The 14,719-nt window shown below is 36.2% G+C and overlaps 1 protein-coding gene across 1 annotated transcript; it reads left to right on the top strand.

Moving 5' to 3' along the window:
• The first annotated feature begins 5,907 nt into the window (after positions 1-5,907).
• Positions 5,908-13,991, top strand: bspry (B-box and SPRY domain containing). The gene is made up of 6 exons (XM_015392032.1): positions 5,908-6,346; positions 6,724-6,822; positions 10,952-11,182; positions 11,325-11,350; positions 11,439-11,563; positions 12,488-13,991. Exons 1-6 carry the CDS (start codon positions 5,960-5,962, stop codon positions 13,024-13,026), a joined length of 1,407 nt encoding a protein of 468 aa, XP_015247518.1. The 5' UTR covers positions 5,908-5,959; the 3' UTR covers positions 13,027-13,991.
• The last annotated feature ends 728 nt before the right edge of the window (positions 13,992-14,719 follow it).

Below are 14,719 nucleotides of genomic sequence, written 5' to 3'. Positions count from 1 at the left end.
CCAGAGTAGACGTCGAGGGAGAGGGGCGGGGCTTAAACAGGAACCAGAACTACTCACCATAACGACCAATCAGATTCGTTTTTGCTTCAGTTTGGTCCAATCATGTTGAACAATAGAAAGTGATGAAAATTACTACCGCCCATTTTTTGTGTCAACGTCATACACGCTCGTGATCGCTTCCGACCATTTTCGCGCGAAATGTCAGAGGGCTTTTACAAGGCACTGCTTTTATAAAAGGTTGGAAAAATTGAAAAAGACGACATATAAATAATAGTAAAGTACTGAACAAAGTATTGTGTAAACCCTATTTAACTGCACTGTTGTACAGAATAAAATTAATGTCACAGCTGCTCTTCTATAGTTGGTTTGATTAAGGCCATGTCTTTAAATACTGTCTTCATCCATATTTATTTCATATTTAATTTTTTGAACACAACATTTAGGAAATATGAGGGATTATTATTAATATTTATTTTCTCCCAGGAATATAATTGTCTGTTTAAAGGCCTTATGTAATTACATGTGAGCACAGGGGACTGAGTACACGTCTCAGACATGGAAAAATATATATTTTTAAGGGTTTTGAAACGCAAAAAAAAAAAAAAAAACTCCATAATTTCAAAACACATCACATTTCAGACAGCTTACCAAGAACTAAATAAGATACACCCAGCAGTGGTGTGTCCTGCAACAAAGGGGGCAGCTTTTGTTTTAGAATGCAGTTCATATTTTTTTATGATTATTAAAAGATGATATTTCAACAGAAATGGAAGGCATCCCAAAAGTATGTTAATATGCAATAAGTACTTAGCAATAAGTATTATTTTTTAATGAATCACTGTATTATTCGGCATGGAGGCAATCAGCCTTGTGTCATCTTCCTCTCGACACTATAGATTGTTTGTGGACTTAAGGTCAGGTGACCCTGTTTGCTGAGTAAGCACATTAACACCATGGTCAGTGAACCAGCAGTTGGCATCTTTGGCAGTGTGGACAAGTGACAATACCTTCTGGAGCATAAAAACTGCTTCGCCACTCCTTCCCCAGACTCTGTGATCCCTATTTCAAAATAAAATACATTTTCTTTTCATATGAAAGTAATATGTGTTTCTGCATCATTCCATGGCTTGTAAAGCTTCACTATAGTTGGATTTTTTTTTACATTTGTTTTGCTCCACAATCCTCTGAAGGCAGTGGTTATCAATATTGCTGGTTCACCATTTTCTACCATTATTTTCTTCCACTAAATTTTCAGTTAATATCCTTGGTGGAAATGGTGGATGTGATGTGTGGAATATGTGGAAATTTTAAAATTAATTTTGGGGAAATGTGCAATCTGAAATTCTTTTCACCTCCCTTTGTTTCAACATATAAAAACTGGTTTCTACAATAATAAGTAAAAAGAAGCAATAATTTAGAAAGGAAATAAAAAATAAAATAAAGATGTTAATATTATTTTTTCTGCATTAAATATTTATTATCTTCTTGGTTATCGTGTTTTTATGATTTCCAGATTATGCCATTCTGCAGTAAATTGTCCAAAATAATTCCAAATGGATAACTTGCATTTTTCCTTATACATCTACCTGATAGTTTACCCATAGCTCCCTCCCTCCTCCTTTGTAACCCCTGACTGGCTCAAATATTGGTCTGATGACCTCATGACAAGCCCGTCAGGCATTTTTGCTAAAGAAGAACATTTTAGTTTAATTTGTAATGTGCATCATGAGTGGAATAGAACTGAACTGTCCCAATGTCTATTGGTCTAATATTTCCTAAAAAGTTGTTTCATTCAAAATGTTGGTATATTGTTATTCTGTATGGTTTTCTAGATTACATTTTTTTGCTTTATTAGGAATAATGTGTTAAAAATCTATGAAATCAATGTTATTTATTCTGCCATTAGTCTCTGGATCTAAAGTTATTGTACCTGGAGTTTTATGTGTAAGCAGTAGTAATTGATATATTCTTACAATTAGTCACTGAGCTTTTTCATAACAAAGGATCCTTTTATATGGATCCATTCATTCTTTAAGCCCAGTCCAATCATTTGTTCCCATGATCTGCCCGTTGGGATAATAGTGAAATCAGTCAGCTCCCCCTATCGACCCAAAGCTGTATTACAGTGCTCATGTCTATCCAATTATTTACCAAAACAGTTTTAAAGAGAACTTAAGAAAGATTAAATTTCAATTTGCATAATTTATTTTCACAATACTTTACTGGGGTGGGTTCTAGGGAATAAATATATAAATCTAAAGGTTATTTAGCATCACGTCTTTAAATAAATTGTGGTTATCTTAAGGTAATGCAAATAATTAGCTTTGTATACAATTTTGTATACAATGTGTGAAAAGAGAAATATGAAATTTAACCTAAAGTTCATACAACTGTGGCTGTGTAACATTTATTCAGAATCAGACATACTTTAAGAATCCTAGAGGGAAATAACTTTTGTTACCCGCTCCAGATATACAAACATTTATATATATATATATATATATATATAGATATATATATATATATATATATATATATATATATATATATATATATATATATATATATATATCTATATATATATAAAATATAATATAATAATTGAATTTTATTGCTATCACACTGGCGAAATTAACCTCTGCATTTGACCATCCTCGTGGGGAGCTGATGGCTGCCATTGATTGGCACCTGGGGAGCAGTGTGGGGTTAAGGGTTTTGCCCAGAGTGGAGGCTGTGGGAATTGAAACAGGTACCTGCAACCTTCTTAGAGCACAAGCACACTGCTTTAACCACTAGGCCAACACTTCCCTTAGGTTAAATAGGTTAAAAAAACTGATTCATCCCCTAAAGGTAAACACTTCTTTACACAAGAGTTTATTCACGATGGCCAAACAATGGTTCTCCTGTCCTCAGCTCTTCTTCAAAGTGAGACATGAAGATGCCACCCTGCTCTGTGCTGAAAGGTTTTCCCGCCAACAGTGAGGCTCCCAAACACTGTGAGAGGAGGAGTGTTGTTTCTTTTGAAGAATTAACTGACCTTCATTTGCTCCCTCCTATATATATATAAAACTGTAGCCCTGTCTCTATGATAAGGGTTGTTGCCTTCCTGGAGGGTAAACTTCCACCCCAGTCTCACATAATTTACAGCATCTAACAGGTTTTCCTCAAATAATTGTTTGTTTTTAGCCCCACCCAGCAACCCTAACTAGCTCCGCTGCCACTCTCAGTATGATGCTGCCTACATGCATCATCTTTCCCTTTAAGGACTCTATTTTAGTTTAATGTGGGTAAATAGTTTATTTAGGTAAAAAAGAAAACAACAAAACATTAATGTTGGTCTTATCTAACCAGAGAACCTTCTTCCATCCTTTCAAGGGCTGGTGTGAAAGTAAAAATTAGACTTTCTTTATATCCTGGTACTGACAAAAAACAATTAGTCATTTATATATTAACCCTTTGGTGTGTTTTAGAGATCAAACCTCTCTTAACACTACAGTTGACACAGTATAGGTTGGTGGTGTTAAAGCCATCTATCATTTTTAAGATCCCTGAACGTTCTCCACAGACCAGTTGCTCAACTGTTTCCAAACCAGCTGTGTCTTAGGAGTGGCTGTATCACTGATCCCTGCACATTACATGATGAAACCAAGTATCTATCACACCCATCCTCCTTAAAAAACAAAAGAAAAAGTTAAGATGTTCTCCCACTGTATCCAAGTAGAGAAACACTGAGAACATTTTATCAAGCCTGGATAACAGATATCCAAGTCATTGTCCTTGAGCTAAACAAGGCACACAGCAGCTCCTAAAGGCCATTTTATGGTTATTACAATACTTTTCTTTTTTTGCTTGCCTTATCTAATTTTAAAGATTAAGTTGTCACTTCAAATAGTCGTAAACATTAAGATTAAATAGGTTAAAAATGAGGAGTCTGACCTTCCACTTCTATCCAACTACAAGCTTCTCTAAATTGAACAGAAAAAAGTTTCTATAATTCACTAAGTTGTTTCATACCCTTACACTTTTATAAATTGTGTCACACCTCAACCGTAAATGTAATTGTATTTTAATGGATCAAATGTGAAAGCCTCTTTACAAGACAAATAAGTTGAGGCAAAAAAGACACATACTACCGTACTAATTTTACAAATACATATTTTAGACATTTGACAAGGTATTGTATTTACCCCCTTTTTACTCTGACTACCCTAATTAAAATCCAGTGCAACCAACTTCTCGCAAAAGTATAACAAATTAGTAAACTGACTTTAGTCCAGCTATGTCTGGTTTAACTATATATACAGCTACTTTGTAAAGGTCTTTAGGTTGAGATATAATTATGAACTAAAAGCATTATGGATATCAGGGGAAATACTAACAGGTCAATAATAAGGGTATTTATCAGGTATAGGTTATGAAACAATCTACCAAACTACTTATACAGTACTGCTTAATCCCTAATTTTTCAGATTAAGATTACCTACTGGTTAATGGGAGACACAAAAGTGAAGAAGCAGCCTACAGGTCTGGTGTTACTCTAGAGAGGCTGCATAGGTCTACAGCTCAGGTGGGAGAATCTAAAAGCAGAGAGATTATTATTCTGCATTTATGGGATTTTATTTGAGGTTTATTTTTGTTTTGCTTTTTAGTAAAGCAAGTTAATCCAATCTTGATGTATGGATAGAAATATAGAGTGCATGACAGGACTGAATATAGAGCGAAACACACTTTTCAAATGTTTGATTAAAAAAAAAAACACTTCAGCTTCTCAATTATACACCAGTTTTTGTTATTGTATCAGTTAAAACACAAGTAAACACTGACTTACTGTATATATAGCCTGATAAAATGTACAAGTAAACAAATTAGCTAAACATAACAGAGATCACAGAGATTTTGAAGAGTCTTTACATTAGAATGGCTAAAGATATTCCACCTAAGCACCAGAGGCGTAGCCAGAAAGGTTTTATAAGGGTGGCCAGGCATAACCAATGTATACTGAGGGTGGCCAAAAGTGGATAGGCACCAGAACCTCAGGGTCAATCTGCACGGTTCCAACAGGAACAAGCACAACACCCACATTTCTAAATAACGACAAACTGTAGTTTCCTACAGCCTTTGCTAACAAATAGATGCATATATTTAAACATTTGTCTAGATGTAAAAGGTATATTGGATAAAATTCTTTGAGGTTTGAGTTCTGGAGTGAACATCTTTTCCATCGTCATTACTTACCTACTTTTATCAATAATCATTCTACATTAAATTGATTTGTACAAGTGCTAATATCTACATAAATTGATAATTTAATAAGTTTTTATTAAATAGTTGTTTACAGTATCTATGACTTCACTGAAGACTCTTAGATGACTTGAAGAGACACATAATTTTCTCTTTATGGCATATAACGCAAAATCTAGTTCTGAAAGAGCATGAATTCTGTAGTAATCATCTCTAATGTTGGAATATTGATGCGCATAATTAACCACAGTGTTTTGTTGTCAAGTAATTGTTAATATATAATAAATTAAACTTTTTTGAAAATTCTACTTGAAAAAAACGGTAGGGGTGGCCACAGATTGACTAAGGGTAGCCTGGCCCCCCATCTAGCTCCGCCCCTGCTAATCACATGTTTAAAAAATAAAAAATAAAATAAAAATACTGCCTCTGGATATTTTTGTTAAAATCCAGGGATAAACTTGAAATATCAGACAATGAAGACGTGTTTAAGAGTTTAATCTTAGATAGTTTTTTTTATAACATCAATCTAAGATGAAACTCTAATGACGATTAGAGCTGACGCCCAAGTGAAAACAGGTGGGACAGAGAGATTTCCTTTCAGCTCTGACCTCTCAGGTCTCTGTCACTTCCTGGTTCCGCTCACCTGTTACACCTGTGTTACAGCGCTGTCCCACAGAGGCGCGACTCCGCCGGTGCGCACCTGTTCTCCTCTTGTGCCATGACTGAGGGATTTACCGAGTGTGACCTAACATGTTCGTCTCCTACTCCTTCGGTGGAGACTTTAAATGCCGTGAACCACCTGAAATTGGAGCCAGAGCAGCCCATTTTCTCCGTGCTGACCGGCGGTATGAAGGAGCAGGAGAGGGGGGAGGCGCACATCGCAGTGTCCCATCCGACCACCTGCGGCGCCACCTCACCCACCGCCGCCTCCGACACCGAGTCCGGGGTTTTCTCCGTTGAGAGCGAACTTTGCGCGGAGCACGACTTCGAGCTGGACTGGTTCTGCGGAACCGAGCAGAAACTCATCTGTTCCCGCTGTGCCACCGCGGGCCCCTGCCGGGAGCACAGCGTGGCCCCGCTGGCCCGCAGAGTCACAGCAGTCAGGGTGAGCTGTTTTTTTTTTTTTTTTTCACCTCAAAAATCATATTTAGTTTCATTTGAATAAAAAGAAAAACATTTTCTAGTATCTTATTAATGTGAAACATATACCAAATTTTAGGAATATTTAACTTGTTTATTATAATTACACATTCTGATAATTCTGATAAGATGTTGAAAATACATTAACTATTTTTTCAAAGTCAATATTTACCAGCATTTTCTCCTGGGTGTGCCATAGCTTTTCCTGCTGATATTTCAGTTTGGTATTTGAGAGGACAGGATTTTCTTGTACTACTACCAGCTGGCCATGTTCAGCTTTGTGTGGTTATCATAGGAAACGTGCTAGACTGAGTGTGCATGCGTGTGTTTGTTCCTCTCCAGAACCAACTGGTGGATGTGTGTGAAAAAATCCAGCTGCAGGCCCTGAGGATCGAGAAGTTCATCAAGCAAACACTGGATGCCAAAGAGCAAAAACTGCAGGTGAGAGATGTTGCTGGACCAGTGATCACACCGGGAAATTGGTTTGCTGGTGCTACAAGTTGAACCTGTTTCACAGGTAGCCGATTTAGAGAGCACACCCGTTTCCTAAAAGCTGATTAAACAGTTTGTTGGTACAGTATTAAGGAATCAGTTAAGCCTGTATAACATGCCTTCATCCCTGTCTTCATCAGACACATTTAGAAGTTTTAATTAAACCCTTAGGGAGTTAAATTCAATGCTTTTAAACTGATGAATTTTCAGCACTTCTATACAGAGGCGTAGGGTGGCCAGGCAATAACCAATGTACACTGACGGGTGGCAGATAATGGATATTTTTCTAAATAAAGACAAACTATACTTCCCTACAGATTTTTCAAACAAAAACATTTAAACATCGGTGCTTTCTAGATAAAAGGTATATTAATTCTTTCAGGTTTTAGTTCTGGGGCGAACATTTTTTCCATTGTCATTACTTACCGACTTTTATCCTTAATCATTCTGCATAAAATTGATATTAACCAGTACTTATATCTACATCAATTGAATATGTATTAAGTGTTATTATGATTTCACTGAAGACTCCTAGATGACTTGTAGAAATACATAATTTTTTATTTACCCCATATGACAAATCTAGTTCTGAAGAGAGCATGAATTCTGTATTTATCATATTTAATGTTAGCATATTGATGTGCATAACCACATTAACCACACATTAACCACAGTGTTTTTGTTGTAAAGTAATTACTACTAATACATGAAGGTTTTTGATATTTTGAATATTCCACTTCAGAGTATTACTGCTGCCAACATCTGTATTAGAGGGGGGAAAATGGTAGGGGTAGCCACAGGGGTGGCCAATGATTGGCTAAGGGTGATCTAGCTCTGCCCCTGTTTCTATATTGTTCCAAACTAGGTTTAGTTAAAATAATATTTTGAAAGTGTTAAACAGTTAATACCTACAGGCAAATAATTCAACATCAACCAGGGTTAAATTAATCTAACACTATTTTTTGTATAAAGTTAACGCCACACATTATTGTTAAAATTCATCCAGATTTATGGACAAATATATCAGAGTATCATCAGCATATACTGGTACTGCATTTTATTTAGGAGGCATTTCATTACTTTTTGTAGGCCCATGTTAAGTTCCGACATTATTAATTGAAGTTTGGGGTTGTAATGTAAAGATATAAATACTTGGCAAGGTGCCGCAGTTGTCTTGGTGACCTATTTCACAACCTTCCAACAAAACCATTGAAGCCGCTTGTACTTATTAACCTACAGGCACATAATGAGATGTAGCATCAGAGGTAGCCCCCTGCCTCGTCATGCTTGTGCAGTTTTATAGGTGACCAGTTAGCAAACAGCTAATAAAACTGATTCTTTTACAGCGCTAGGGAAGACTCGGATCTGTGAAGCCATTGGTGTGATTTTTTTCAGCAAGTTGCAACAAGTCAAACGTATTTGTGAATTTACAACATTTTATAGCTTTTTCTTCTTTATGAGGATTATATGTGACCAAAGGTTTTCCAATGGAGTTAAAAAGAAAACATGTTTACTCACAGTGTGGGATTAAAGGCTTTATATTTCTCCTCAAGGAGAAGCCTTCTTTGCAATCGATTTTGTCATTTTGTGGATTTTATTATCGCACGTCAAAACACATGTTGTGGCTTTTGTAGGGAAAGAAGCCTAAGTTTATATTATTGCCACTGAGCATGTGGACACATGATAAACCGGAGTACAGGAGGTTCTGTTGTGAATGTTCATTTTTCTTTACAAGAGTTGGAAATCCTTACTTCAGCTAGGTTTTTCAATTCAGTTCAGATATTAAACATGTCAAATATCCACAGACCAAGAGTTCCTGAATGCACCATATGCAGGAATCAGCAGGATCAAAAGTATTACTGTTTTGCTTTAGATTTCTTTAATTAGCATGCATGAGCATTTTTGAGATTAATGAATTTTAAACCTAAAACATGCATTCTATTTTAAGCTAAACAAAAACACTCTTCATATGGATATTTACATTATTATTAGTTTACTTTATTATTTAAGTGCTTTGCAGATTGCTAAAAATTAATAATATTTATGGCAATTTATTTCATTTAACAAAAATAACGATTTCTATTGCCAAATTTCCTTGTTCTTCATAGCTGCTTCTCAGCTTTGATTGGTTTGCAGGAGGAAAAACTGTGGAAAGTACCTATTTTTCCTTTTTCATTAAAAGGGCCAGGACATTAAGCTCACAGTATTTTTCTAACTGTGAGAGCACCGTCAAACCTGATATTCTTTGATTCACACATTCTTGGAAATGTATGAATCATAGAAAATTTGAGGGCATTTAATTAGAGGCATACAGTGGATATCGAGAATTTACACAGAATTATTAAATGGATATTTTGGTACAAAAGGGTACATAACCTATGTCAGATGGAGAGATATTAGATTAGTAATAGCAACACCCTGGTTTTTATTCAGTTTTTAATTATTTGTTCTTTTACAAAAGTTTATCAGCATCATTATTTTATTTTCCAAAACAGTTTGCATTAAGTTCCTCCGATCTATTAAACTGTGAGAACACCTTTTTCGTTCGCTTTTCTGTTCAGGATGTATATTTGTCAGATTTAGTTTAGGAATATCACTTGTTCAGTCCAAAAAATTGCATTTTCTTCTTTTAGTGATGTTAGTGATGAGGTAAAGTGAAACCTTTCTCCACGTTCAGCTGTCAAACATGCCCTTCGAGGTTTGACAGCTGAACACAGGTGTGGAAAAATTCATGATTTCTCCATTAAGTTTGGCTTATCCCAGATCATTATGCTGCCACTACCTTATTTTACAGGAGGTATTTTGTTTTTGGTGGATTTCTCAGAAGACATTACTTACATTTAGGGCTGAAACAATTAATTGGATTAATCGATTAGTGAAATAATCGTCAACTAATTTAGTAATCAATTAATCATTAACTGGAGTAAGACTGTAAAATATGCTCTTAGCTGACAGAACAACAAGTTTAAAGTAGTAATTATATCAAAATTGTACAAAAAAAATATAAACATTTTGCATTTAAGATAAAAAAAAGTGTTTCTATCTGTCAATATGTTCAATACAGAACTCCTCAAGTGGGAAAGTTTTAGTTTCACCTGATTTCTTTTCTTCAAAATTGTCTTTAAGGAACCTTTGGCTATCCGATTATTAATTGATTAATCAAAAAAAAATTAACCAATTTCCAAAATATTGGTTAGGTGCAACCCTACTTACATAACAATGTATTTAAAAAAAAAATTATTATTATTTTACACTTTTTTAGATTTTAAACTTTTTAAAGATTGCTTCCCACAGATTATTTTTGTTATTTCTGTTCCTTTGGATTCCTATAAGTCTGTGTAAACGCATGCAACTATTATTTCACTTCTTAAGTGCTCAAATTTTGTTTTTCATTCATTTGTTTATTTTTCATTAAAATGAAAGGTCTACAGGACATTTGCCACACAAATGATTGTAAAAGTTCTGAAATACCTTATTGTGGTCTTGTTTGTTAACATCACATGAAACCGGCATGCTACTAGCCTGTTGATTAAAAACTACCTCAATTAAAGAGCATACAGCACATTCTGCTTTTATCACTATTTTTTAGTTAAATTTAGCTGGTAAAGGAAAGCAATGTTTAAAAAAAGGAGTCTGAATTCATTTTAGTCCTTTGAAATAAAATAGTCTTGTCCTTTATGTCCCTTTTATGAATTCTTCATAGATTCCTTGGTTGTTGTACTGTTCATCCAGATATGAGCAATGAAAACAACAAAGTCAGATTACTTGATGATTACTGATTTTAAAAAAATTCATAATTTTATTAAAAATCATATACTGTATATTTTTCTCCTTTATTCACATTTTTTCATTATATTGCTGTTTGATAAATAACCATTTAGATTAATTAAAGTTTATGTAAAACATTTTAAAAAGATCCATCATGTGTGAACAGTTATGAGAGTTACCACACATAAATATGTGAGCTTCTAAAGCTGACAGGTTTTCCTGATTTTCGAACCAGAATGAGAGACGAATGACTTTCAGGACTCTCAGGATTTACTGTACCTCCCATAAAATCTCCTGTGTTTCTACGCAGGCATCGGCGAGCAGAGCGAGGGAGCAGGTGCTTGCCCAGGTCAGCGCTGCGCGTGAGGCCTTGGAGGAGGAGGAGCAACGCCTCCTGGAACAGGTGCAGAGGGAGGCGGAGCGGGTGGAGCAGTGCCTCCTCACCCAGAGAGCTCACTGGAACAACGCTCTGACAAGTCTGTCACAAACACGCTCCCACTTGGTGCACACGCTGACGCACGCTGCAGACGCACAGCTGGTGGTGAGTTACTAGGGCTGTTTACACATTATGGCGGTTATGACGCTGCTGGCGAGATTTTAGCTACATAAAAAGTTTTCTGCTGATAAGAGTTATAAACTACTGAGAGTAATCGCCTTCTTTCTGGATCCCTTTTTTTTCCCAGACCAGCATTCAGGAGATCAGTGAAAGGTACTTCTTTATATTGCTGACTAATATTTGACATTACTTGGAGAATGCTGGAAGTTAGTGTCACATCTGAAACATCTGTTTGCTTCAGGGCGGAGGAAGCTGAGGGGGTCGGGGATCCCTGTGACACCAATCAGCTCAACCTGAACCCAGCCTGTACCGACAGCAAGCTGCTAAGGGGCCTCTGGGCCACTGCTCTCCTTCTGGGGCCCAACGGTTTGTACCTTTACTCCCTGGGATTCAACCGATTCAGCAGGAATATAACAGGCTGATATTCAGGCTACATTCCCGTTTTCAAATGCTTCACTGGGGAGTTTAGATTTAGACTAAAGGCTGGTTTATGCTCTGAAACCAGGTCATCTGCATGTGTGTCGCAGTTAATGCAGATATGCCCCCGCCAATTCTGCAGACATTCTGGTGCACCTCTCCCAAATTGTTTTTTGACCGCAGACAGTGCTGCAGACAGGAGGCCTCTGATTGGTCAAATCTACATCCGCTCTACACTATGTGTATTTCCTGTTTGTTACCTTACTGGCTTGNTTCATTGCTCCAAAAAAATCAAATAACAAAAACATTCTTCTTTCTAGTTTGGCAATTTTGCCTTTATTTTTAAGAATTTGCACTTTAGTTATCGCTGCTCAGGGGTAAAAGTAGATTTCACAGGGTTTGATAAAAAAAAAAATAAAAATAGAAAACCTGCATAACTGCCTAGTAATGCCATGGTAATCCAGACCTAAATTGAATGAATATGTTAACTAAAATGTTGTAATGATCATGGGAAAAAAATAGAAAATGTTTGAATGACAATACAAGAAAACATTTACATCACATCAGCTTTTTTCTGTTTTTCTTTTTTGTTTTTTCCTCACTATAAAAATGTAAAAAGTTGCAAAAATCTTTAATAAAAATATTAAAAATGATCCAGATTTATCAGATATTATATATGGCAGAAGCGACTTTCAATCAGTTTCTTATTTTGCAAGTTAGTGAGTTTAAAATTTAATTTGAATAGAGACATGAATACATGCTTAGTAGTACATAATAAACAATGATCTGGGCGAAATTTTATGAAAACGTGTGACTTTATGTTTAGCAGCATCATCGTTTCTGACTCATCTGTTGTTTTGTTCCCATACACAGCTTATGGATCACCTCTGTTAAAGTTTGACGAGCGCACAGTCAGCCCACTCCTCTCCCTCTCTGAAGACCTACGCACTTTAACCTTCATCTCAAAGAAGCCCCGACAGGCTCCCCCATACGACCCAGCCCGGTTCGATTCTTGGCCCAATGCTTTGGGATCTCTATCCATGTCCTCTGGTACGCACTGCTGGGTGGTGGATGTTGGAGAAAGCGGCGCCTTTAAGGTCGGAGTCTGCTATGCTAACCTGGAGAGGAAAGGTTCTGGGAACGAGGCACGACTGGGCCACAACAGCCAGTCATGGGTTCTGTCCCACTATGACCTCGACTACTCCTTCTGCCACGCAGGAAAGAAGGTGCCACTGACATTGATTAAGCGACCCCAGAGGATTGGCCTGCTACTGGACTGGTTGAGCCAGACGCTTCTGTTTTACGAGCCCGACTCTGGCACCGTACTGTACTCTGTCACTCACCCCTTTAGTGCTCCGCTGCTGCCTGCGTTTGCTGTGACCGACCGCAGTATCACCATCCTGCACCGATAAACTGAATTCATGCTGAAAGAAATGACAGGCAGACACCCCTGCATTACAGAAACATATAATATATGCAGATATACAAGAACTCTGTGAAATATTGATAACTTCCAACTGCATCAGTTTTTATTTATTAATTTTATTATTTTTTTTCAAATGTGATATCACTTTTAATAATTTGCTAGCTTTTATTATTTTTATATCTTGATTATGTTACACAGTTGTGCCATTTTGTAATTACCTTGACTAAAACAATAATTTTAAATGGAAAGAATATATTTGTTTCTTTTTGAAAGACAGAAAGAAGTTCATAATATGTTAAACCTATAAAGTTTATAGAAAAGAAATGACACCAGTTGATCTACGTTTTACGAAATCACAAAAAAGTTGACTTATTACTGCATTTTAAAAATTTTAGTAAAAATATAAGCGTGTTTGCTATATGCTTAGAAGAATGGTTATTTTTTTGAATCTGTTTATTACTTTTTTAACTGAGATATGTCAAGAGATGATAAGCTGCAGTTTATTGAGTGATATTAGAAGGGTGCAGGCTTTGGTTTGTACCTCACACAAAGGTTATAAACACTTAAAATACAAAACAGTAAGAAATAATCAGCAAAGGAGTGTATATTTCAATTGCAGCAAAACAGATACCAAAATGAGCATCCATATTATAACCTGATCAGGCAATGATATTTTAAAGCATTCCAAGGCCCTAAACATTTCCTTTTTTATTTTTGAACCAGAACTTTGAATGTAATGTGTTGTGGCGACAGCCAAACACCTCTGTTTTTGGCTGTCGGATAATTGTTAGGTAAAAGGCCAGTGATGGCTTTTCTCTTTTTTTAAATAAAAAGTTCATAAATACGGCTTGCCTCTGCATCCACCCACTCTACAATGAAACCTCCTAAAAGCCCCAATTCAACAAAGTGAATTAAGAAACTGTTGCTTTGTTCAAAAGACCAAAATACACTCCACACACCATCCCCACAATGAATGATGTTGGTGGAAGGATCATTCTGCAGTTGAGGCTCATCTTCAGCAGATATAAGGTGCATCTCATAGTTGTTTGGGAGATAAATGAAGCTAATTAAAGAGGAAATCCTTGAAACAAACCTTTTATAGGCAGCTAAATACTCAAGACAAAGGTGGAGGTTCACTTTCAGACAGGACGATAATCCTAAAAAATATTCTAGGAAGACAGATTATCTCCATTCAATCTGATTTTTGTAAAGAAGAATAAGGAAAATATTCTTAATTTGTGCCACATTGCAAAAGTCTTATAGCATCCCTCTAATTTCAGCAACAAATGTTGTGATGGTGAGGCTGTATGCATGCAGTATCTTGTGTATCATATTTACGTTGGCCTGTCTCACACATTCCCTGCAAAATACATCAAACTTAAAGCAATTTATACCAAGAAACACTGCACCCTTATTAAGCAAAGCACTTTGTGATGTGTTTCACCACTTAACATGCTAAACAAAAAAATAAATCCCACATAGCTTGGAATTGGGGGAAGCTGGTTTTAAAAAGAGAAAATAAAGCAAAAAGTGTCACCCCCTATCTAGTGAATTTTTGAACCGGAGGCCTTAGACTGATTTTTTAGAAAACTGGATTTGCGGGGGGGCCTGGTTTTCCCCCTGTTTTCACCGAAACAAACAATCTACCAGAAAAGGAACTGCTTTTCTTTTCAAACATC

The sequence above is a fragment of the Cyprinodon variegatus genome, unplaced genomic scaffold (genome assembly GCF_000732505.1).
Source record: "Cyprinodon variegatus isolate N-32 unplaced genomic scaffold, C_variegatus-1.0 Scaffold23, whole genome shotgun sequence".
Lineage (NCBI taxonomy): Eukaryota > Metazoa > Chordata > Actinopteri > Cyprinodontiformes > Cyprinodontidae > Cyprinodon > Cyprinodon variegatus.
Note: the sequence above shows the minus strand (reverse complement) of the source record. Positions and strands in the feature narration are given on the sequence as shown.